The sequence below is a fragment of the Pleurodeles waltl genome, chromosome 4_2, assembly GCF_031143425.1.
Source record: "Pleurodeles waltl isolate 20211129_DDA chromosome 4_2, aPleWal1.hap1.20221129, whole genome shotgun sequence".
NCBI classification, from domain to species: Eukaryota; Metazoa; Chordata; class Amphibia; order Caudata; family Salamandridae; genus Pleurodeles; species Pleurodeles waltl.
This window is the reverse complement of record NC_090443.1, coordinates 6263177-6288881: the sequence shown is the minus strand read 5'-3', so window position 1 is coordinate 6288881 and position 25705 is coordinate 6263177. Positions and strand designations below refer to the sequence as shown.

The 25705-nt window shown below is 43.5% G+C and overlaps 1 protein-coding gene across 4 annotated transcripts in view; it reads left to right on the top strand.

Moving 5' to 3' along the window:
* Window positions 1–25705, top strand: part of CAMSAP3 (calmodulin regulated spectrin associated protein family member 3) — a 220901-nt gene that overhangs the window by 130816 nt on the left and 64380 nt on the right. For 3 of the 4 annotated variants that reach the window (XM_069230366.1, XM_069230365.1, XM_069230367.1), the window contains 3 exons: window positions 2957–3091; window positions 4022–4105; window positions 19048–19186. In XM_069230366.1, the coding sequence (XP_069086467.1) occupies window positions 2957–3091; window positions 4022–4105; window positions 19048–19186 (358 nt within the window). The remainder of the gene's footprint in view (window positions 1–2956; window positions 3092–4021; window positions 4106–19047; window positions 19187–25705) is intronic. The other variant, XM_069230368.1, reaches the window with a different exon arrangement.

The window sequence follows — 25705 nt, the reverse complement described above, 5'->3', positions numbered from 1 at the left end:
AGAAAATAAAAGTTTGAAGGTCTGTTTACAGAAAGTGTGCAGTTATGGAAACCTACAATAAACAGGCATGCTCCACGAGAGGGACAAAGACACATTGGACAGTCTAAAACTAATGAAAAATGGAAAGCATGCAAATGTTAGTTACGGGCTTTGAAAAGGAACCAATAAAAATACAGATGCCAGCTTTTAATTGATGGTAAAGAGGGAATTCTCTGTGGGAAGGACATTTGTATGATTGACAAGCTGGAGCACCAATTAGGAGCAGGCAAATGTGTGACAAGGGATGCCAACCAGTAGTAAGCAATGAGTGGGCTCCAAGTCCCTTAACATTCAAAATAAGCCACAATACTCCTCACTGCAGAAAATGCATGTGTTGTCTAGAGGCTCAACCTGAGAAAGCAAACCATAGGCCAATGGGAACCTCTTGTGGCCTCTAAGGAAAACCTGTCTATTTTGTGTATGAGAACACATGACAAAAGGAATAAGCCACAAAGAGAACACATGAATTGATTGCTCTCTTGACTGGCGGTGCCATGTGGAACGTGTGGAAAGGACCTTCCTGAGATATAAAGCACATATTTATTTGAAGTGAGGTCTTTGCAAGGGATTTAAGTGCCTAGGGCAGCTGTCTCCAAAAACCCTTCAAGGTGAGGGGAAAGAAATTCCTTACTCGAGAGCCATCCTACTTTCCTTTCACAGGAAAACCCTCACTCTTTTATGAGAGTCATTAATGAACTGCAAGACAGGTCAGAAGGTAACGGAGGAGGAGGAGGAGGCGGCAGGGAGGAGTCTTCCTCGCTGCAGGGAAAGAGGAAGCATGGAGACTGAGTGTTTATAGAGGGTTATGCTTCCATCTCTGAAAGTATAGGACCCCAGTATTCTACTGTTTTTCTCTCAAGAGAAAGCTCCTTCCTATCCATGAAGACGTCCTCTCACAAAGATCCCACACCCCCACTACAATAAATGCTAGCCTGGAAAGAGCTGGTTTGCAGAAAGTTAAGCTTCAAAGAAACAAAGACCTAAAATCCCTGATTTGTTTTGTGGACCAAGTGTTGGCCATCAGAGAAGTCTGGATTTACCAGTGGAGTTCATTATTTTCAGAACTGAGGAAGAGCCCATGGGTTCTTTGCACCGGCAGACAGTGTGGAATTTCTCAGTGTGAGTGGAGCTTCTAAGGCCAGGCTCCCAGAAGTGTGGCCTGTCCTGTTAATCAGATGGGGAGCCCAGCTATAACACCAGAGTAAAGAATGATGCTTACAGACGTGGTTATATTAGGAAGACTTCCATAATTTGAAGGCTTTTCTCTCTGCGCCCCTGATGCATTATCTGCCCACAGACTTAACTTTCTCTATAACTCCTTTGTTAGCTGAAGTGAGGGCAGTGATGGGTGGTGAAAAGCTGTGATGGCAGTGGTGTGTGGTCAGACATGGGAGCAGTGACATGCGGTGAGCAGAAGTGGTTGGCTTGAAATGGTGTACATTGAGCTGGCACCAGGGGCTGTGGCATGTGGTGAGGAGAGGCAGGGGTGCTGGTGTGTGGTGAGGAGAGACAGGGGTGCTGGTGTGTGGTGAGGAGAGACAGGGACAGGGGTGCTGGTGTGTGGTGAGGAGAGACAGGGGTGCTGGTGTGTGGTGAGGAGAGACAGGGGTGCTGGCGTGTGGTGAGGGGAGGCAGGGGTGCTGGCGTGTGGTGAGGGGAGGCAGGGGTGCTGGCGTGTGGTGAGGGGAGGCAGGGCTGGCGTGGGGCAAGTAGGCAAGGTCAGCAGTGATGTGTGGCAAGTAGGCAAGGTCAGCAGTGATGTGTGGCAAGTAGGCATGGTCGGCAGTGGTGTGCAGTAAGGAAATCTAAGGAAGGCAATTATGCTAGAGTAGACTGGGAAAGAGAAGGATAATGTGTGGTGCATATTGATCAGATAGGACAGTGGGGTATGTATAGCCAGCAGAAACATGGAAACTCAATGGGATGAAATCCTGAAGCATAGCTGTGAAATACTTACAAGATATTATATATGGCATCCACAGTTATGGGTACTTTATGCAGTGATTAGAAATATAAGTAATTTAAGGCGAACACTCTTATTATATTGGCACTTTTAGGGAGTTGAAAAGTTAGGACAACTCATGTCAGTTTGTGGTGAGTGGAAATAAGTGCGACGTCCGTTAGAGGTCAGGATAGATCGAAATTAGTGGCAACCTGGCTATAAAGGCAGCCTTTTGTCACTGCTGTTCAGTTTTGTGTGCATTTTTAACAGCATATACACATAGAACTGATGTGCAATAACCACTTTTATCAAAACCTCCTGACAGATCGCAAATAGGGAGTGCAAACTGAGCATTGACTACTTGTAATTTTGTAATGCGACCTGTGATTCTTAGAGGACTTTGTATTGCTTAAAAAAAGTTTCCTGTTTGGGAGCTTATCAAAGGCAAGAGGGAATAGGCAGTGATCCCCGGAAACTACTGCCTGCTCCCCCTTAGGCCCCCTGATATGTTTTGAAAATCTGCTGCCACCTCCTTAGAAATGGAGGTACAACTTCTGTTGTTTGCAATTTCAAATCATTTAAACATCTCATTGTGATTCACAATTTGGAGGGGATGCCCTTTCATGCACCTCACCTAATTGAGATTCAGACTGAGTCGCAAAACTCCCTTTGCGATTTGGAAAGGCTTTACCGATTTAGAAAAGGGATTAAATATTTTGTAAAATGTCCTTGTGGGGTTTGCAACTACAAAATGTATTAGTACATCGGGACCCCAATCTTCTAACAATGCTTACAGGAATATGTTCATGTATGTAGATGCTTTTCATGCCTCTCATGGAAACCCGTCAAACATTGAAGCATTCCGCACTGAAACTACCAAAACAGATTGAAGATGCCACCAGCTTGAAACCCATTGGCCTCTATGCTTGTGTCTGCTGTTGTTTAAACCTGTGCCGCTCTTTGTTTCCCCCACAGGGTGCTCACCTGGCCATGATCGATGCTCTGATGGCAGCATTTGGAACACACTCTACCGAGACGCTGAGTGCTCCCATTGGTGTGGAACGAACTTCGGGGGCCTGGGAACAAAAGCTGCTTTGCTGGGTGGACAAGGTACATCAACACTATTTAAGCCTCCCTAGGCATCTTCATCTGACTTCCCCCAAACCGGTCACCCCCATCTCCTTCCCAAAACTTCTCCACACTCCCTTCTATCCTGGTGCCTCCGTCGTTCCCTTTTCTAATATTAATACTCTTTCTGACTCTCCCTGCACCTCCACCCTCCCTACATCTCTGAGCATTTTTGCTGTCCTCTCAGATTTGCTTCTCTACTCTCCTAACCTGGCCAGGCATCTGTGACCTCATGAAAATCTCTACCATAGCCAAACCCTCCTTAAGACCCTCACTTGGCCTATCACCTGAGTCCTTATGGAGGCTCTCACCTAGCCGAGTATGTGAGTCTTTCTGAATTCTAGCCACCTCCTAGCCAAGCTTACAGGTCCTCCTCTAGTCTGCCAATTATCTCTGCACCCTAGCCTTCCTGAAGGCCTTACGTCTGCATCCGATCTATTCTGAAGACCTTCACCTTACAAAAGATCTTATGCCCTCATCCACCCCACAAGCAATTGAGCCCTCAAGGAGACCTGGTCCTCTCGTCACGAATCTTGAAGTTTCCTGAGCTAAAGGTCCCTTTAATCTAGAATAGTGGCATTCCCTTTCAATGCAACCCTCGCCACAAAATGCATTTTCCATCCTACGTCAGGGTCTGTCTTTGCCTCATCCTCCGTCACTCCTCTCCTCTTGATCCCTCATTGTAAATTTCTAATTTCCATGTCAACCCATTTTTAACTTTACTATGCCTCTGACCTACTTCTACTCCTAAGCTTCAAAAGGAACTTCCACTAACGAGTTTCTTTTCCTCCCTCTTTAGCCTTTACTTCCACTCATACCTCTTCTTTCCCCCTCACTACACCTTCTCACTCGCTTTATCAGTATTCCACTTTGTCTAAACTTTGACTAGATATATGTGTCCTTCCTTTGCAGGTCAATCGCAGCCTCCACGAATGTGCAGAGCGAGAGCTGAGTCAAAGGCAGACCCCCACCTCAGATGGGCAGGCTCCCCCAGCGGTAAATTCCACTATCCCTTCTGTAGATCTTCCTAGTCCACATTGAAACATATTGGTTGGTCTTGTGCAAGTAGTTACCTGGTAGTCAAATCTCCAAACTTTAGATTGAACCCACCCCCTTATTACTGTCACATTGAACCCTGTTGTGTTCGACCACAATCCTGGACCCAAATGTGTTTTTCCAGTAGTAGTAACTTAGTCCACGTTCTCGGTGAGCTGAACCTCTGGAAAGTAGGGACTATGGACTGGACTGATAAGAAGATGCTGGAGGTTCACCTTTGTGTAAACTGAAGGTGAGGGTAGTTTACAACCGACCTCTGTCCCTCTTTATGGATGTAGAACTGAAGCACAGGCTGTCACGTGTCCTTGTTGGTCACTCATTGGCTGAGTAGTTAATTCAGTGAGCATCGAACAAGGATATGTCCGGCCTTCGGTTCAGCTTCTATTTTTTTGTAGAGTGCCATAGGGTCTCCTGGCAGTGAAATGTGGATCCTACTAGCCTCATGCAGATTCCCTTCATGGGGCTTCCACCACACCATACCCTCTTCTTATTGGGGTGAACCCTGTAGATTTATTGTATTCTGGAAATTCGTTAGATTTTCACTTTCTGTACAGAATCATACACTTCCAAAGAAGTATAATGGGTTTCATCTAAGTCACATGATGGATATTGTTGAGAGTTCAATTTCAGATAGGGAATCAGCGCAGGTATATAGAAGTGATATAATAGGGCTCAATAGATTGGTGACTACAAAATAAACATCTGTTTGGTGAGTCTTTGCCAAGTTGTGTATTTGCAAGTACAGTGGTGCTTTCCGCTGCACATCCACGTCACAGATAGATTATCCAGCCAAATTAGGAACAAAGCGTTTCACCTGCTTCCCCTTTTCGCAAATATTGACATATGCAATACCAAGATTGCAGCATGCAAACTTGTTCGAGTGTCCACAGTTGTAGTTTTGTAACACCTAAAATTCGACTTTCTCTCCATTTTTAATAACCCTGCGAACTGCTGTAGCATTTCGAAATCATCTGTATGCAACTCAGTTATTCTGTTAACAGTTAATGCCTCCTGTATTATCCACCATACACACACATCTTCGAAACATCTTTCCGCTGAATTGTGTATCCTTCTGTGGCCCATTGCCTTCCACAGCACAGAAAATGTTTTGATGGCTGTTCCGTGTTGGACTCGTTTTGAAATACTCGAAAAAGTTTGAAAGTGAACACTTTTAAAACCTAATCAGTTGTGCTCACCAAACCTAATCAGGCTTAATTGTGTGAGGTGGATGTGCTCTCCAGGAGGGTGCACAAACCCCAAATAAATTCCTATGTAAATATCGTGTAGCAGTAGGCAAAATAATTTTCAGTAACACAAGAGGTTTCTGCCTCCTCCACCCTCCCACCAATTATAGTGAAAAGAACCCCCACCTCTTTATGTGTAGAAAAAGGATTACTGTGTAAAGTAATACCCAAAATGTTTATCGGAAATGCAAAACCCAACCTTGTTGGCTGTAGAATAAATGTCCATGTTTTTGTGAGCCACTTGTTTTAAATGACAATCCAGGAATATCATTTTGCGGCTACTCCACAACCGCCCTCTGAATTTTGTCATATTTTTGGAAATCTGATTTAAAGACTTCAGAGCCCAACCGTGGAGGTGGGATTGTGTGGACGCATCAGTTCACTTTCAAGTGTCGGACATTTTCGGGTGGGAAGTTAGTATTGAAATTAGGTGAGTGTAATGAATATTAGAACATTGGAATGCTGGGGGCTCCATTGAAGACAATGGAGTGCTGCGGGCTTTTACTGGCCGGTAAAGCCTCACAGAGCCCGAGGGGATTTTAATCGCCTCGGGCTCCGTGAACATTTTTTTTTTTAATAGAACATTCTGCCCTGAGTGGCAGAATGTTCTAATAGCCTTAGAACCCGCCGTAGCGGGCTCTACCAGCTATTAAAGTCCCTCTCCCTTGTTAAATGCCCTCGCCTTCGGCTCGGGCATTTAACGCGGGGAGCGGGCCTTTAATAGCCGGTAGAGCCCGCTATGGCGGGTTCTAAGGCTATAAGCATACATTTTGTTCGTTTTCGAGCTTTTTGAGAAGGTAGGGCAATCTTTGGTGCAATAGCAAGTTTTGCTAATGTTTTGGTGTTTATTTGCCGCAGTTGGGGGTTATCATGTAATAGGATCACAACTTTGTATGGAGGTTCATCCCTTTCTCCATTGCAGTTCAGGGGGCAGATAAACTCAATGCCAAACAGGTCTCCTCTGACTGGGAAAGAGAGTTGAGCTCAAGCAGAATACCAGGTCGGGCCTTGGGTATCTGGCGGTATTTGCCCACAATCAGGCTCCATGTTTTTATCAGTGGTGTAAGCACACACATGCCTCAGTGTATGTTATTTTTAAAACCTGCAAACGCACTGTGGTGGACGTAGTGTGGATGCATGAACTCGGCCTCACGGGGTCGAGGTCCACCACAGACATGATCGTGTGCTAACTTCTCTTCTCTTTGTCTCTTCCTCTGTAAAGATGTCTCGCCTTCTGTCTTGTCCGCTCTGTAGCTGGTGGGTTGCTCGTCGGAGGTTCGATGTTTCAATGCTTCCTTATTTTATCCCTTCTCTCTTTTTTCCTTCTCTCCTAACCTTTGACCTCTGCCCTGCCCGGTGGCCAGTGTCCCACCCGCTGGTACTGGAAGCTGGTTCCTGTAAGTGGGCTTTTTCTCCTTCTCTTTTTTCTCTCACTTTTTAGATCCTTCTGCTTGCTTACTTTTTTTTCTCTGAACCCCCTCTTTGCTTGCCTCGTCTAACATCTTTACCATTTGCATGTGCATATCCATTTTGTTCCTATTAAATGGTACATCGGTTTGGTGGGGCTTCGGGGGGGACCTTAAGGTGGGCGCCATGATGCATGTAAGGCCCGCTCAGTGAGCAAAGGATGCTGGGACCGTAGTACCACGGTCATGATGGTTTAATAATACATGAACACCAATTATTAACAGGAATAGATTAGGCATGCAAGAAAATAACTGAGATTTTTCAATACATAAAATGTTATATTTTAATGCAACTGTAGTATGTTGGCACAGTTTATAGATGATGTTGAACGAGAGGCAGTTGAGATGTCTTAAAAATAGAATATTCAGGAAGCATTCTAGCCCCTAAAATTTGAAAACCGTGACTTGCAATATATTGTGGTCCACTCTTGTCCTAAGGACTAGCAAGAAGGCTCCTGATGGAATCTGAGTCATAAAGACGGAGAACCCGATGGTGCAGCCGCAGTGTGACGGTCTATCCATTGCGGCCAGTTCTCTTCATGCCCATGTGACAATCACTGCACAAGATATTGGTCTCTTCTTTTCTCGACATTCTTTCTCTGTAGTCTCAAGTCAAAAATCCTCCTATCTCTAGTTTTTCTACTGTCTCAGGTCCCCAGGGAGATGTGGATCCCTGTTCATATAACAGATGCCCCCTCAGACCATTCTACCGACTTGGGGCTGTGAGGCTGTTCCAGCAGCCTGAAGAAGATGAAATACAAAATGCGAAGCAACCAAATCCTTCCTTGTGGAGTTTGTTTTTTTCCTTCTATCCTACAGTTTTATCCTAGGCAGTTTGTTTAGTCAAGAAACGTTTTAAAAAGTAAAAATAATATTTATTGATGTGAAATCTTCTTTGACGCTTAACAGTGATGACATATGTTCCAAGATTAGCCCTTACCTATTGGGAACCATGTATTCCCTGCCTCGAGGGGTGCTGGACATCCCTAGGCTCATTGAGAGCCCTGTCACCTTACTCGTGGGCTCCAGTGTATTACCTACCTTCTTGAGTGCAGTGCTCATGAGATGACCCTTGGCTTTTGGGGTGTTCACACCCTAAAGTGCACCCATCTCGTTGAGGGGAGGGGTAAGAAGGCCAATCAGTTTTTTTTTTTTTTTTTAGCCTGATACAGCAAAGATCTTTAAATTGTCCAGTAGATTTTGTTCTCTCCAGAGTATTGCCCACTTCCTAAGAAGCCCGACTGTTTATGAAAAACAGCCACTATCACTAGCATCTGGGAGCCCAGGGCATCCTCAACTTAGAAAAGAAGAATGCTCTTTTGTAGTTTGTTGAAATGGACATCAGAGCTTCGGGCCGAAGAAGTGAACTGACCTTGCCTATCACGGATCCCCGTCCCTGCTCAAACTTAGGAGCTCCTGCGTGCCTTAACAGCTGTCTAATGTGATTTGCCACCATTTAAAAACTATTGATTCTGGACTACTTTGCCACTTTCAGCCTGATTTATTATTCAAATTGGAGTACTTTGGAACAAGTCCACAAACCTGATCAACTTTGCAAAGACCTTGTCCATTTTTCTCTGTTTTTGTTATAGCTACACTTTAATCACTTGCTTTTACCTGTATTTTATACATTGTGTACTTGGAAAAGGAAATGTTGTTTACATTTTTCATTGACTGGGTCCTCCTTTGATTGTATGGTCCAGCAGAGATGACTGACTCACAGGTATTTTAAGAAGCTTTGCTCTATGTTAGGGAGGGCAAACGTTGGGCCAAATGCTACTTTAATGAAAAATATCCTTATGGCTGCCGTGTCGACAGTTTCTGACTGGCCTACTGAGAATATATGGCTTAAAGCGAACATCTCTACCGATAGGGTTGTTTTAGAACCATGGTTAGATTGGGAGGTCAGCAAACTGAACCATGTATTTGTCAGATATTTAGGAGAGCCCTTTGACTCCTTTCACCCACATATGGTACCCCTTCTCTTGGTGCGGATCTTGGTACCCTATTTCTCACTATGCACTCCAATATCAGAAGTGCAGTGCCTGGCCAGGTAGCCACAGACCCGTCTCCGATGCAACATTTGCATCGGTCTTGCTTTTAACCAAAATCTGAGTTTGTACAGCGGGGTAGGTTGACTCAGTGGCAGCGCACATTGCCAGAGAAATTGGACTCCTAAGTCAGTCATGCCTCATGCTAAGCACACACGGACGATTGCTCGTCCTGCAATCTCCAGCAGCAGTCTTTTCATTATGGGAATATTTGGCCATGTTTAATATGTCCAGTGTCGGCTGTTTGATCACGCCTGTGCTACATCTGAGCACAAGTTTCCTTTATGCTTCTTTAATTATAAAAAACCTCTTTTAGAGGAGAATAGTTCAAAGTCTGACATGATTGCCTCTAACTGGAAGTCTCAAATGGCATTATTACATTAGAAGATGGTGCCAGATCATTTTACTCTAAACATTAATCGGATTTAAATGTTGTCCCTGCATTATGATTGCCACCCTCTGCCCCCACTGCAACCACAGGCCTTCGGTTCACTACTTCAGACCCAGTCAAGAGCGGTTTGTGGTAAATGTTAACATGCACAGTCAGTAAGGGCATGCATAAATAAGGTTTAAGAAGGAATAGGAACTTAGAGGAACAAACTGTGCTATAGATCAGGCAGTGTACAAAAATAGACTTGCATTTTCATAAGTATTGACACATAATATTCCACAGAAATGATAAATCTAATGTGTAAGAGATTAGCACCTGTTGTCTGACGCATGCAAATGAAAAATGAAGTACAGTTTACAAGGCAGCAGATGGACTGCAGGTTCAAGAACTTTTTCAGCGCTTACTTTTTGAACCAAAGTTGAATTCTCGTCCGAATTAATTGTGCCGCAACTCACTAAATGTGCAGCAACCTCCCAGTTATTCATCTCGAATATCTAGACATCTCAATTTTTTTTTTTTTTTTGCCATGTCGGTACCTTCGCACCGCTATACCGATGACATGCGTAGACAGGTGCATGGTATGCATAGCCCGGACTGTCATGGAAGCAAGCACATGTACTTGGTTATGCTGCAAGTAGGACTTCTCAATAAGGTTGCTCCAACATGAATCCATCCAGACTTGCAGGGCAGGCAGTCGTTCGCAGGGGCATAGAGCCAACCAAGGACCAGTCGGGTGTAGTAGTACCTCATTAGTGTATCTTTGGGGATTGGTGGCTATAGCTGTCTCACCAAGGGTCTCTAATACACTTCTGCCTGGGAAGATCGTGCTCCTCTTCTGTGCCAGAGAGAACCTGGCAGCTATTTCCGTTCATGTACCCTCCTTGGAGGACATCGTGTGAATAATGGTTCCCTGGCTAGTCATTTCATCATCCTGCTAGAAGAGGAGAAGGATGAGTGGTGCAGCCCCTATCACTAAAACTCTATGGTTGGAGGAAGGGGCCAAGACCTTGGCAGTCCCACACAACTATTGCAGCTGCAGATGGTAATGCCACACTCTGCTGCCGGAATTCAGCTGCCTCAGGGGAGAGCATGCAGGTAAAGGCCTAAATCCCATATTGAGATGAGATGCTGTTAAAGAAGAATCAGTCTGCACATTCAGTAGATCGTGACTCCTGGCCTGTAGCTCACACCACAGTCTCTGTGAGCTGCAACACTGTCTGACGTTAGGCTACAGTCTAAACCTTTTTGAGAGGTCTGAAAGCTGCTTTTTATCTCCCCGAGGATTACCCCTTATTGTGAGTCTCGCTGTGGGCTAAACAGGATGTTACCGAAAAGGTTGACGACTCTGTGTTAACATTAGCTCTGGTGGCAGCTGCCTGTAATTAATCCCTCCCCCTTTTTAACCATCTTCTACTCTTTTAATCCCTCCCACCTTTATAATCCCAGCTTCCTTTTTTAAATCGTTTTCCCCCTCAGATAAATTCCCCTTCTCCAGTGCCTCTTTCTCCCCAGAATCCATTCTGACTAATTGTTCCTCTTCATCCTTTTATTTGAGGTTTTTGTAAGCTGGAGTACTCATCCTCCTAGCTTTACATTTTGCCTTTCAATTAGTGGTTCTGCCCAACTCCTAGAATCCTGGCCTTCAAAATCTTTTTTTCTCCTCAGATATTTGCTTTTTCCTCGGAACTCTCTTAACTGAAATTTGGCACCAGCTTCTCCTCTTCTTAACCTGTGCCCGGATTATCTGACCCTAAAGGAATTCATCCGTTTGAACACAAGCTTCCTGCTCGGAGACCCTGCTAAGTCCCTATTAGTGCCCATCATATGACCAGTAAGATGCAAGTAGTCCGCCTCTAACCATATTTCAAGTTCCAAACTAAAATGTGCTTTTGCCATTGTCCAAGGATTTTTTTCACTTTTCTACCCCCCAATGGAAACCTAGTTTTCACCTCCCTTCACTATAGCTAGGAGCTAATCTTGCCCTGCTGTAAAATATTAACGTATTCACCTACATACTGATGCACACTATCTCTTTCCCTCTCTCTGCCCCCTCACATTAACGGGCTCTATTTTTCCCAAACCTTTCCATTGGTACCCTACCCCTCTTCTACAGGAAACCTGTCCTACTCTGTTGTATCTCTTTATTTTCTTCTTTTCTTTTTTTTTTTTAGCTCTGTGTGCATTTTAGAACATCTATCCTGTCATTCCCTACTCCGCCTTCAGCAGTGCCCACTGCCTTGGTACCATGAGACTGGTTCTTCATGAGAAAGCTTTGATGAACCATTAGCGATATCAAACCATCATCTGTGCCGTCAACTCGGTTCTCGACTTGTACTAGTTTTGTCTTCTCTGTTTTATTATCTATACATCATAACACCATTCAAAGCTGAGGATGGAATTCTGAATTGGTAGATCTATCTTGCCCAACCACAGCAATGGATGGTTCACATGCAATGTCCCAGCATCCTTTGCAACTGGGTGAGTGTTTTCTTTTACCTTTGTTGTCTCTTAGTTACTTAAGTTCATGGAGAGGTTGCACATGACCTGTATAGTCACGTTTCACAAGTATTTTCCTTACCCGGCCCTCCCTGATACACCTTCATTGCAGACCATCGCTCACTCCACAAAGTAGCTTGGCAAATGAGTAACCTGTCTGTCTCGATTACTCATTTTGTCAGATCTGTAAAGTTACACATTTCTGATAAAGCACCGCTATGACATACCAAAGGCAGTTATAAGTACTTCACTACATAACATGGCAGTCATTAGGCACAGTCTCCCAAAAGATGAGCATCCTTCCTTTCCACAGTGTGGAAGGGAACCCGTTTCCGCCTTCTCGATAAATCTGCTAGTTTCCTTAGCTGTGTCCAAAGAAAATTATAAAGGAAACACAGAGCTGTGAAAACCATAGGAATTGGCTCTCTACAGTTCTGTTCCAGGGGATTCCCAATGGGCCTGGACCTTAAATATACTCCTTTCTGGAGTTGACAATGATGATCTTTAGTGAGAAACTACCATAGACTGCTTTGTAAACAGTTACTTCCTAAGTTAGAAAGAGGAGTCTCAGTGCCCCAATTGTCAGAATATCAGGCATGAGCAGGAGAAAACGTGCAGTAGTTCTCTCAAAGATCTCCACTTATGAAATGTAAGTCTGTACTACCGCTATTCCATCTCTAGGATTCTAGGCAATACATAGCTTCTCCCTTTAGATTTGGTGGATGGTGCACATTACTTCAAACTTTAGGCTGGATGGTCAAGTGTCCTGTCTAGGTTTGTTGGAAAATACACCTTTCGGTTTTATGGGCAGTTTATCCAGCCTTTTTCAGACTGGACCGTCATCCTCAATGGACTTGAATCCAGTCCCTCTCTTGATGACCATCATTCCCATCCATCACAAAACTTGACATTTAATCATTCCCATCATCCTCCACTTCCAATAATCCACAGTCCTTCCATCTCCAGGCTTGACTAATAATCATTCCCTTCCATTGCGTGATACAACATCATTTACCTCCTCCTCTACATCTTACCAGGCTAACAACTTTCCAATCATTTACCAACCTGGGTGGATCTAAGTGACTCTAGGTCTTTAAATCCTGATGGACCATTGATTCTTTTGGTTTCCTTGTTTGCTTAACTATTGTGCGCATGAGGTCTAGACTGAGAGGACCACTATTAGGTTATTCTCTAGGATCAATGGGCCATCATCCTCTTCCATCTCTAGGCTCGATGGACAGCTGCTGTCCTCTGCCTCCAGAACTGAAAGAACTGTTATTCCCTTCCCTCCTGTTACTCCTTGGATCATTGTTGCTTTGTCTCTAGGCTCAATGAACCATTAATGCTTTTCATCTCCTGAGCTCAGTGGACCATTCATTTCCATCTCATTACTTCATGAACCATAACTTCCTTCCATCTCTTGACAGAACACCGTTCTTTTCTGTCACCAACTCCAAACGGACTAATCACTTCCCCCTTCATAACTTGCCGTTCATGAGCTTTTATTGCTTTCTGTCTCTAAATCTCAATGGATTATTATTTCTTGTGGCCTTTGGCTCATTGATCGATCATTCCTTTCCATCTCTCAGCTCGATGGGCCATTTTTGCCTTCTGTCTCAGTTTGATGAACCATCGTTGCCTTTCATCTTTCAGCTCAATGGACAATCTGCGCCTTCAACCTCTAGGAGTGATAGACCATCACTGCTTCTTGCCTTTAGGCCCTTATACTTTCTTTCACTTTTAGCTTCTATAAATTAGTTAGGGTTGGACCCAATTGACTTCACATTTTCAGCCCTTCTCTTGGACTAAGCATAGGCCCCCTAGTAAATAAGATGCTACTTTATCTGAATCACCACGATGTACTTACAGACTCCATAGACCACTGATTTTCACAGCAGAAAGGGATTAATATAAAATGCTATAAAGCTGGGCCATGGAAAACACAGTAATTAAAATGTCTATTCCAACAGCAGATCTTTTTCTGCAACAGTTATTAGGCCCAGTCCCTGCTATGCCCATTTCCAGGCTGCTTCCATCAGACAGGTTTGCTCGTTTCTGTGTACTTTACTGGTTCATAGTTTGCCCAACTTGGGGTGGGTCAAACATGAGTGCTATACAGGTCTGATGCATATACCCTTCCCTAAGAGACAAGAAAGGGCTGATCCCTCTTACCTCCAACCAGGGCTGCATCCTACTCCGTGGCATGCTGATGGTGACGGTCTTGGTGCTCATCCCCTCATGTGGTGAACAGAGCATTGATGCTTTCTTTCTCTTTTCTTTGCCATCGCATCCAGCATGCCATCGCTTTTTGTTTGAAGGAGTCTGGGAATAAGCCTCCTGTGGTAAAGTATCTAAAGACTGATTGCACAGCACTTCACTCCCATTTTATTTGCTGTTTTTCACCAAGGGCCATTCCTGTCTCCCCTGGGCATCTCAGTGTAACACAATTACTGGACCACTCTTCTTAACATTCTCCACACCGGACATCCCAGACACTGCCATTCATGGCTTGGTGTCCTCCCACCCTTATATAGATCCCTCCTCTCACCCCATGCACCTACTGTCCTGAAGGGGCTCCCCATATTCACCTCTGCAGCAGAATCAAAGGAGCATTCCTATAAAGAGACTGGAGGAAGATAGGGCCAGTTTTGTCCTCTGTTCGAATGAGTCTGTGCCCTTTGTTAAGCTAAAGGTTCAAGGCCATCTGGGGTGGGGACAAGGGGTAGTGCGATCCACCATTGATGAAGAATGAGGGACCTTCAGTTGAAGTGCACAGTGCCCAATGAAATGCAAGAAATTCCATTTAAGTGCAGCAGCAGTGATGAATATGATTGTTTTGTCTATCTGTGTGTGTGTGTGTTCTACTGCGAAGTGTGTGAGGCTGCTCGGGTCCTGACTGCTTGTTTACTGCAGAGGGTGAGAGACATTCAGGGGAATCTGTTTAAAAGAGAGCTCCATGATCCCTGCGCACCGACACAACTAAATGTAGTGCTATATGCAACTAAAAATGTTTCAGGGGTGTTGGTATTACATTGTCATCTAACATTTTAGAATATTAGTCCACAAGGCTGGCAGTATCATTTTAAGATGCGGATCTAGGAGTGCTCTGAGCCTTGGCCAGAAGTGATAAGATGAACAGCGGAAGATTCACTAGTACTACAACTGAATATATACATGTTGATGACCTAGCAGTGTAAAAGTAGCATTAGTGAGTGAAGATGTTCCCTAATTAAGACCTATCTAAAAACTAGACACACTAGGAAGAATTTAGAAGGTCAACTAACTAAGCTAAACTAGTCTAAAAGATGGAGGAAATTCAGGGAGACTGACAGTAACTCGCAAGGAGCGCCAGAAGAGCTATAGAACCTGCAGCGTATATTCAGTGATGAACTGATAAGCAAGAGCTGGAAACAAAACCACCCACAATCGCTAGGAGATCTGCAGAAGAAAAAAGCTTCAAACTAGAAGATAAACCCCAAAAAGCAAGAACATAAACTGATTTGAATGCTGTTCTTAATACCCCAACTTTACTTGAAAGTAGCTGTGTGAATCTTGTGGAATCCTGAGTGAGAACCTGGGCGAGAACCTGGGCTTGTTGACTGAATTGTCAGCCCTGGTCAAGCAGCAACTACTGTTCTTGTCGGAGTAAGGCACAAGCAAAACCCCAAATGAACCTGGTAGCTTGGCACAGAGTAGTCAGGTTTAACTTGAAGGCAATGTGTAAAGTATTGTCCACCCAACAGCGACAATGTGTCCAGTACTTATACCCACTTGGGCCTTTTGAAGTGTAGGAGACTTCAAAGACCTGTCATTGAAGTGAACATACTCCCTGCCCTTGCTCCAGACTACATGCAGGGATATGCAGCCCTTTTTTGTGTGGACAAGACACATCCTATTCAGGTGTAAGTGAGGCTGTGCCCAGCTCCTCCCTCCCGTCCTGCTCAGGATGTCCCATCAAGGATCATCAGGTCACACCTAAGCTCCCATTGTGTGGCTGTCCAGGTGAAATACACATAGCCCAGCTGTCACCCCCATCCCAGACATGTGAGCAGAGACAGGCAGCAGACACCAAAAGGTTAAAGTAAGAAAATGCCAACTTTCTAAAAGTGGCATTTTTGGAGTTGCATTTTGAAGTCTGACTTAACTATAAATTAGGATTTTAAAATTTGATTCTAGTGACGCCGAACTTGGAGGGATTATCTCTTCTCATTTGTACAGTGCCCTTAAAGTGTAATAAGGTTATTCCAGTATTAACCTATGGGAGAGATAGGCCTTGCAGTGGTGAAAAACGAATTAGAGTTTTTCACCACCAGGACATGTAAAACTTAAAAGTACATATCCAACTTTTTAGATATACTGCACTATGCCCTTGGGGCTGCCTAAGGCCTACTTTAGGGGTGATTTATATGTATTAAAAAGAAAGGTTTGGGCCTGGCAAAAGGTTTATTTTGCCAGGTCAACATGACAGTTTAAAATTGCACACACAGGCTCTTCAGCAACACACCCAAGACATACTTAAATGGCTACTTAAGTGGGTAGCACAATAAGTGCAGTAGGCCCACTAGTAGAATTTAATTTACAGGCCCTGGGCACATGTAGTGCACTTTACTAGGGACTTATAAGTAAATTAAAAATGCCGGTTGGGTGTATGCTAGTCTAATCATTGGAGCCGAGCACTTTAGCACTAGCTAGCAGTTGTAAAGTGCACAGAGTACCAAAACCAACAAAAACGAATTCAGCAAAAAAGGGGAGGAAGAAGGCAAAAAGACAGGGGATGACCCTGAGAAAGGGCCATTTCAAACACTGACCAAAGAGCAGAGACCTGCAGACATTGCACAACCCTCAGTAGGATAATATGATACTTCTGCTGGAAACTTCAGCCTGCATTCACCAACAAGCTGAAATCTGGAGTATTAATGGGCCATAGAAGCCTGCTTCTTAACAATCCAGATGAGAATCTCCTTAACTCCCAGCCTGGCTACAAATCCACCTCTAGCGTGGTGCCTAACTGGATGTCATCTCAGCCAAACCAACCTTGAGGTGCATATTTTCTGGGTGCATGAGTTCCACATCACCATCTGGAATCTTCAGCCTATGGCTTGTATCATGTGTGTGCCAAATGACCCCAGTTAACAAATTGTGTTAGGAAAACAGTTTAATATATTTTAGTTCCAGACTTCATACATACTAACGACTTCTTACAGAAATCTGTTTCTGAAAAGTGGGAATCAGTTGGACTCTGCAGTTGTGACGGGTCAGTGAGGCGTGAATGGGGCTTCATGTACATGTATGGAACCTTTTATTGGAATGAATGAGCCTCTATTGAAATGTATGAATTTGGATCCTTGGCAGAAACGAGTGAAACCCCTCTTTAGTCTGTGAGGTCATTGTTCAGAATGAGGAAAACCCAACCACAGATGTGGGAGGCCATAGATTGTGGGAACGTCTCAACTCTGATTATTGGAACGAGCGAGACCCCATTAAAGTGGATGCGATCGGTGATGTTGCAGTGAGTGATGGTCCAGTAATGTTTTGAGGTCCACAGTACATAGTGAGGAAGATTCTCTGAAGTGCCTTATTACTTGGTTTCTTGCAGCACTGAGAGAATAAGATACAGAAGACTGAGGTTATTTTCTTTAACCAGGGTGCTTTGCTGGGCCTTCTGTCTCATGGTTACATAATTTATCTGACGGCTCTACACGGGCCAAGTGGGCGAAACTGGATATTTAACAAAATGAGTTGATCTATTTTTAAATGTTTCAGCAGCATGAAAGCTGCATTGGGCCTGTAGTTAATGTTACACCTTCCAAGCAGGAGGTATCTTCTGAAGCTGTCAAATAGCAGATTACATCACATAATGGCCCATAAGTTAATTTTAACCTTTAGTTTTCCATTCAGTGTACCATCCATTATGATAGGATCTCAAGCAAGACCTGCTCTCAGTGTAGACTAAGAACATTACTTAGCTCTCCGTCTTCTAGCTTTAGGATACACATGTCCCAGAAACAGAGGCCCACATCCTCCATTTTACCTTTAGTGCTACAAGTGAGGGAAATCCTGTAGATTTGTTTCAGGGAGTGGGTGGTGGCTTCCTTCATTTTCCTGTTGTGTTTTTTTTTTTTTTTTTTTTCTTTTGGTCGCTCGTCTTGGGCGCTTGATGTCTTTTTGTCTCTTTGGTGTACCTATTTTGCTGGATCGTACCTTGTTTGTTTTGCTGCATGAACGGAGAATGGCTCTACATATCTGCTTTCTTTGTTGAAACTCTTTAGCTAACAGTTGTTGCTTGCTGACTTGTGGCTGCCCTTCTGAGTGCATCCGAAGGAGGGTGGTGGATGATGGAGGTACATCCCTGTTACCATATATTTGTTGATGCACATCTAGATACTTGCAGATCTTCTCACGTCCTTTTTACGATTGGTGGGCCTCCAGTTGCTAATATGCTCACCTCTTTACAGTGAATGCTCCTGTTGGGGACTTTCTGTTCTGAGGTCAACAAACTTAGCTCTGCAACAAACCTGAGCGCAGATAGAGCCACAATGCTTAACAAAACTAGTCAGAGATTCACACTGTCCCTGGACGTGCTTCCCACTTGCATGAACACCTGTTTGCTGACGCGGGCCCATGGTACTCTGTGTTCCTTCTGTGACCGTGTTCCTTCTGTGACCCAACAATTTGCCTGGCCTAGTGCTTTCCAGCCCAGAGTCCCGTATAAACAATTGATCAGTTTAGTAGGCCATATGCAAGATCAGCAGGCATGCTGTGGTTGCATGCAGAGCTGCTACCATTGAAGACCTGTCAAAAATATCTATCACATTCTGATATTACCCTACCCCTCAATATACTGTCCAGTCAGGGTTGCCTGCTTTAAAAAACACCAGATCAGGCAACATTGCCTTGGCTCCAGGTCACCTCTACATGGGTTCCATTTCTTTTGGCTACTTTTGAACACTCGTCAGTTGTGATGACCTCACAGATGATCTGCCAAATTCTGTATATTTCATTTCTGGAGCAGTCCAAGGTTAAACTTCTGACACTTAAAAGCACCGGCTTCTGGACTGGCCCTAACATTGTTCCATCCCAATCTGAGCACATGCCGTTAGGAGACATGTTATTTAATCCTTCGCTTCCACTGTTTTGCAAAGTTGTTCTTCTCTCTATCTCATCCCCTACATACTTTTTCTCTCAGATCGTTCTTCACACTAGAATTCTACTCCCTCCTTATATTTGTTTCCAGATCCGCTACCGGAAGGATAAGGTCTTGCCAAAGCAGACTCCTTGCTTTCCTGGCATCACTGGATTGAAGGACCTATCCAATGGCTGTGCCATTGCTGCCACCATCCACTACTACTGCCCCGAGATACTGCGCCTGGAAGGTGAGTCTTATTAAATTTTCAATGAGGCAGTGTCTGTGAGAACAGAGATGATCTATCTGTATTAATCGTATAGACAGTAGGAAACTGCATTGTATATTTCCTATATGTTTATTTGCCTGAGATTTGTCCTTCACTCTCAATCTGTGAGTCTCCAGGGAAGAAACCAATTGAGCATGTGAAACATTTGTACCTAGCTTCTAAGAACAACAAGCTCATCCATTCATACTTCTCGTGAAGTAAGAAAGACGAATGCACAATACCATGGTCTCTAGTTATGTAATTTCCCAAGAAACCAAATAAAATGCTCTAAGTTGAAAATAAAGTAAAATGTCATCTAATATTGCGTTATTTTATGGCATTAAAAGAAATAAGTTGTAACAGAAAATGCGTGTAGGCTGCAGAAAATAAACAAGCATTTGTAATGCAATAGGACTCGCATTTGCTTGAGTTAGAGCTATTGGCATTGTAAATTCATTACTGGACTTTCCTTGCCATATAAATTGGTCAACCCTACCTCATAATTTTGTCTTTTTACTGCCATATAATTCCAATGGCCTTGCATGTAACTAATGCACCTCAATTTACCTTCTTCCTGTATCTGCAGCAAAAAAATTTAAATGTTGCCATTTAGCATCCTAATTTATATCTGCCTTGCTAATTCCAGTAGAATACCACTTTCACCACCCCACCATCTGAGTTGCTGGCTGGCTAACACAATTCCCCCAAAAAGACACAAGACCGCCACAGAGAAGAAATAAACTAGAAGAGTCACCCAAACATATCAAGAGTGTTCAAACACTCATAGTGTAATAAGGATGTTAAGTTGGCCTGAATCATGGTCATAATTGTAATAAGGGAAGATTATTAAAACGTATACAATTATATAAACTTTTATCAGAAATAAACGTTTGGCATTAGACCGTAGTGCTCAAAACAGCCCCTAGCGGGCACCATACATCAATATCATTTGTAAGGAACACTGTGATGTAATCATATTATTAGCCCCTTGAGGGCATAACCCCATGAAAAAAGGAGGAGAAAGTAATGCAGTGTAGTCATATACTTAGCACCTAGAGGGCATTTTTAGGGCTTTGAGACCTATTGCAATATTACAAACAAGGCCTTTAAAACAAAACTTCTTCCAGCTGTTAAAAAAAAAGAAAATTCTAACCATGAGAAAGCTTTAAAGACCCTGAATGGTGGGAAGGGTTATTGTTTTGGGTTCCCCACTAACCTAGGGTGGGGACTTAGAGATGATGTAGACAGAGAGCATGTTTTGAAGGTGGCCCCATTGTCATAAGGCAACCACAAGCTGAGTTCTGAGCAAAAGTGTTTTGTAAAAGTAATGCCCTGCAAATCATTATGGGGTGAGTTTTCGTTTCGCAAGTACTACAGTATGTTGACTGCAATGCTAGAGAACACCACAATCAAAATAGCATTTGGAAGAAACGTGGTCATGTAACCATACAGTCAGCCCTTAAAGAGCATAACCACATGCGAAAGTAATGCTCTGTAACCATATATGTAGCCCTTAAAGGGTGAAGTGCACTACACAATTTCAAGGCTAACCGGCCTATTGCAATCTTATTACAAATAAGGCCCATAAAACATAACTTCTCTGACCTGTAAAACAAAAGTTCCAGCCTTTGCAGAGCTTAAAAACATAATGAATGGTGGTATGGATTATTATTTTGGAGTCCCCACTAACAAAGCGTGGCGACCAAGAGATGACGTAGACAGCAAGAGCACATTGCGATTAATGTTTTGAAGGTGGTCCCATTATCCTAGGACCACCACAGGCCGAGAAAATGTTTTGTAAAAGTAATGCCCTGCAAAGCATTGTGGGGCAAATTTCCGTGCCACAAATATTTTAGTATGTTAATATGACTGTAATGCTTAGAATAGCCTCTAGAGGACACCACAATGAAAATAGCATTTGTAAGAACCATGGTAATGTAACCATACAGTTAGTCCCCAGAGGGCATAACCGCACAAATAGAAAATGGCAGAAAATAATGCACTGTAAGCATATATTTAGCCCTAATGGGCACATTGCCTTATACAGTTTCAGGGATAGTAGGCCTGTAGCAAAGATATTACAAACAAGGCCCTTAAAACACAAGCTATTTCCAGCTGTTAAACAAAAATTCGAGCCAGGAGAGTGCTTAAAAAGAACTTGAATGGTGGGAGGGGTTATTGTTTTGAGGTCCCCACTAACCTAGTGTGGGGACCCAGAGATGACATAGTGTTGCGCTGAATGGTTTGGTGGTAGACCCACTGAGTTATGAGCAAAAATGTTTTGTAAAAGTAATGCCCTTCAAAGCATTATGGGGCGAGTTTCCCGAGTGCAGTGAAGGTTGTGGTATCAGCTCTACCTCTGTGCCGTGAGAGCCGCTTTCGCTTTGAGTATTTCTGTTTTACGTAAAGCATTTAACAATTTTAAGTGTTTTAAGGGGAGAGCCATAAGAGATGACTCCAATTAGGTAACTGTGAATAATGTGACCTTCCCTCCAGTACCGCCAATCGTGTTTGTGCTGTTGTGCCTGTTTGCTTTGTGACCATCATGGCCGCAGCATGCAACACGAAGGGGAGAGGTAAAAGAAGAAAAAATAGCTCGCTCATGCTGAAGAATATCGGCAGTGTTGCAATAATTCATGTAACAGGGGCAGTCTGCAAGGCTTGACAAAAACAGCTTCAAGGCGGGGCAAACTTAAAGCATTTACCAATGGCATCAAGTTGTTTTTGAATGGCAAGCCCAGGAACAAATTAAAGTGATTGGCGTGAGATGGGCGTGGTTAAAGGCCCACAATACTTACAAAAGGGCAAAGCGCCTGCTTGCTTGCTCGACCTAAAAAGAACTGAAACAAATATCTAACATGAGTTCCTGTGCAGGGTTACTTTGAAATGCATTTTTTACATTTTCTTTGCAAATCAATCTGGCGTCAAAGATAGAAATCTGTTTCCCAAATTTTATTGCAGTTTGTGTGTAGAATGCTGATTGGATAAAGGGGATTGGTTAAGTTCTGTATTGATTATTGATAAAAATTATGCTTGTAAAACAGCCTAGTTAAATAGTGAGAGAGGTATCAAATTAAGTCGTCTGCTCTTCCATTGGCTAAAATTTGCAATTGAGGTGTGATTGTAGGTGAGCTGAGTATAAATTCTCTGTATGTTTGTGTCTATGTATTTTTTCTCTTGTATTATAAACATTGTGAATCCTGACTATAATGCTGGCCCAAAAGGGTGGGTCTGAGTATTTTGACCTTTGCTCTCTTGCCTCCTAGTAACATAGCCACTTGTCAAAGCAGCACACTACAAGCTTCTGCACAGGTTTTATGTGAAGCTGACGTTTTGATTTTTTTTTAAGGTGACTTGAAAAATCATTTGCACTTAATCAGAACTGATAACGAAAAATCACTCTGAAAACGTTTTCACGTTTTATATTTCAAAAGTCAAAGGCAAGTGGTTTGAGAAAGTAGTTTTTTAGGTCGAAGCCTTCCAGACAGCAGAGCTGTCTGGTTTGCTAACAACTTATTGGGGACATTTTGGAAAGCTTCCCTGAGAATGCACTCCGCCCATTGCTTACTATTTGGCTTTGTGGTTTGTAACTCACATGCTTGCTTTCTGTATGCTGGATCGATTTGTTTTAGCCTGCCCAACTTGAGCTCATCCCTTCTCCAAATGCTATTTACTGTATTTTTCCATCAGTGCTGGATTTCTGTACACAGACCTTGAATTTTTGTTATTTGCCTGTCGCACTTGCTGTACATTCAAATATAGAGGTCAAATGTCAGGCTCTGCCTTCCAGAGAGCTTGGTGTTTATTTTTCTTTCTCTGACTTCCAAGTGCGAGGACTTGTGTGGCAATCCTGCTCAGGGACATCTTAAGGAGTTTGGGGGCCCTGGGCCAAACCTATTTCGGAGACCTCTGTTCAGAACAGTTTTGAATTTATGATCACATTTCAGTTTTTTCATGCCCTCTTTGGCCAGGTCACTGACAGTGCAACATCACACTCGTCTAAATTCTGAATGTTTCTACATCTAATATTCAGGGATAGTGACGTGTGTTTGTAATGTTATAACACAACAGCATCTCACTAATATTACTTCAGACAATCTCTGTGACCCACTCCCATTTTTCATTAGTGAGTTCCTGTTTTGATCGAAAAGAACCTTTTTTTTATGGATTTTGCATGAAACATAAACTCAACATTTCTCTGCAAAATGTCTTTAATAGGCTCTCGCACATTACCCACATTAAAAATAAATGAAAGGAAAACAGTTTTTAACAGAATCTGAAAATTATTCCAGGCCATCAGAGCAAGAGACCGAGAAGACTAGAGCTGACTTTATCAGGAGGACTCCTGAAAGAATGGGGCCGTGGGCCACAGCCCACTTTGCCCATACCTTAAAACTTTTTATCATGCTAGCTACTGAGTGTTGAGGAAGGCTGTATGGTGTTAATTTTCTTTCTAGCACACAACAAATTTAAATGTCTGTAATCGAACTGTTGCAGATATTTCAGAATATATCAGATTAAGAAAAGCAAAAATGAAGCACATTTTTGGTAATTCTGAAGTGTAGTGGAAACAAATATTTTATAGGTGATATTTCCACACATTGTTTGTGCACTGTGTACTATTATCAGCAAAACTGTATGTCTGTGCAAACGTAATGGTAATTTCAATTGAAGATGTGTTGTCTGTAATGGCATTATGCTACCACACCATGCACACTCAATTTTACCCCATTGTACTCTACGCAACTTCACTTTACGCCTCTCTATTCTACAGCTTTCGACTCTACAACAGTGCACTGTACCCCACACTGCTCTACTGTCCACCACTGCAATCTTCACCACTGCACTCTACACTACTCCAGTCTGCTCCACTCCTCTCTGTGCCACTCTAATTTGTAACACTGCATTCTATGCCACTGCACTCTACACCAATGCACTCTCCTCTGTAGCATTCCACGTCCGTGCCCTCTGCCGTTCCACTTTAGGCTACTCTAATCTACTATGCACTCTACACTAGTCTACTCTACATCACTGTACTCTATGTGCACCAATCCAGTTTACTCAGAAGCAATTTAATATACACCACTCCACCTTGCGCCACTACCCTCAGCGCCACTCCATTTTACTCCGCACCCCTCTATTCTACTCGGTACCACGGCTCTTCACTCTTTCTTATGACATTGCACTCTACACCACTTTACTCCAACCCAGTGCACTCTACGCCAATCTACTCTCCACCAGTGCACCTTACGCCACTATTCTCTACTCTGCAACACTCTACGCCACTGTACTCTACATCATTGTACTCTCACTGCACTTTGTCTTCTCCATTCTACTCTGCACCACTGTACTCTGCCACTGCTTTCCGCTATTTAATCAGCACCACTCTGTACCTCTGCTCTCCATACCAGTGCACTCTGTGCCACTCTACCCCACTGAACTCTGCTGTCTACCCTGCACCACTGCTTTCCACCCTACGCTATTCCACTCAGCACCACTCCACTATCTGCCACTTCACTCTGCCATTCTACTATCCGCCACTACCCACTATGCCACTGCACAGGACTCTAAACAACTCTGCTGTGCATTTTGTCAATGCACTGTATGCAACTAAACTATTCTTCTCTGCATCGCTCCATTCTACATCACTGCACTCTATGCCAATCCACTCTAAGCCACCATAATCCACACTGCACTCTACAACACTGCATTCTACTCTGGAACAATCTACTCCACACCACTGCACTCTACCACTCTTTTCCACTCTGCGCCATTCCACTCTACACTACAGAAGTCTATCCTGCGCCACTCCATGCCATTCTATTACACCCTTCTGCACTCTACGCCACTGCATGCTATGTCAATGCATTCTACATCCTACTGCATTTAACGCCAATCTACTCTGCAACATTGCACTGTATGCCACTATACTTTACTCTGCGACACTCTACTGTATGCCACTCTGCTTAATTTGTTAATAAAAACGTGTTGGTGCCCATAGCCCTGCTCTTAAACACGCGGCTGCTGCAATTAAAAGTGGGAACACGGAATACTGAGGCAGCGTAATCCTGAAGCCATCTTGCGCCTCTTCAATCCATTTAAAGCCACCCCCTGCCCCTTCAGCTCACTCTTGCAGCTTTCTACTTTCTCCCTTTGTGATGCTTTTTGGTTTTTCCCTTCTTCCGTCTTTCCCATATGTCTCTTTTGCTCGCGGCAAATGCTTGAGGCAGAAGAATAAGCGCCGGCCCTCAAAAGTAAGTGCCGGTGTTCAGCCCCGGAAACAAGCACAAATTAAGCACTGATGCCACTATACTCTTAAGATACTCTACTGTGCACCATTTCATTGTCATTTTATTCTGCAGCACTCTACGGCTCTGCACTCTACACCAATGCACTCAACACCTCTCTACTCCACTGCATTCTACAACACTACTCTGCAGCTCTGCACTTTCCGTCACTGCACTATATGCCTTTGCACTCTACTCTGCTCTACGAAACTCT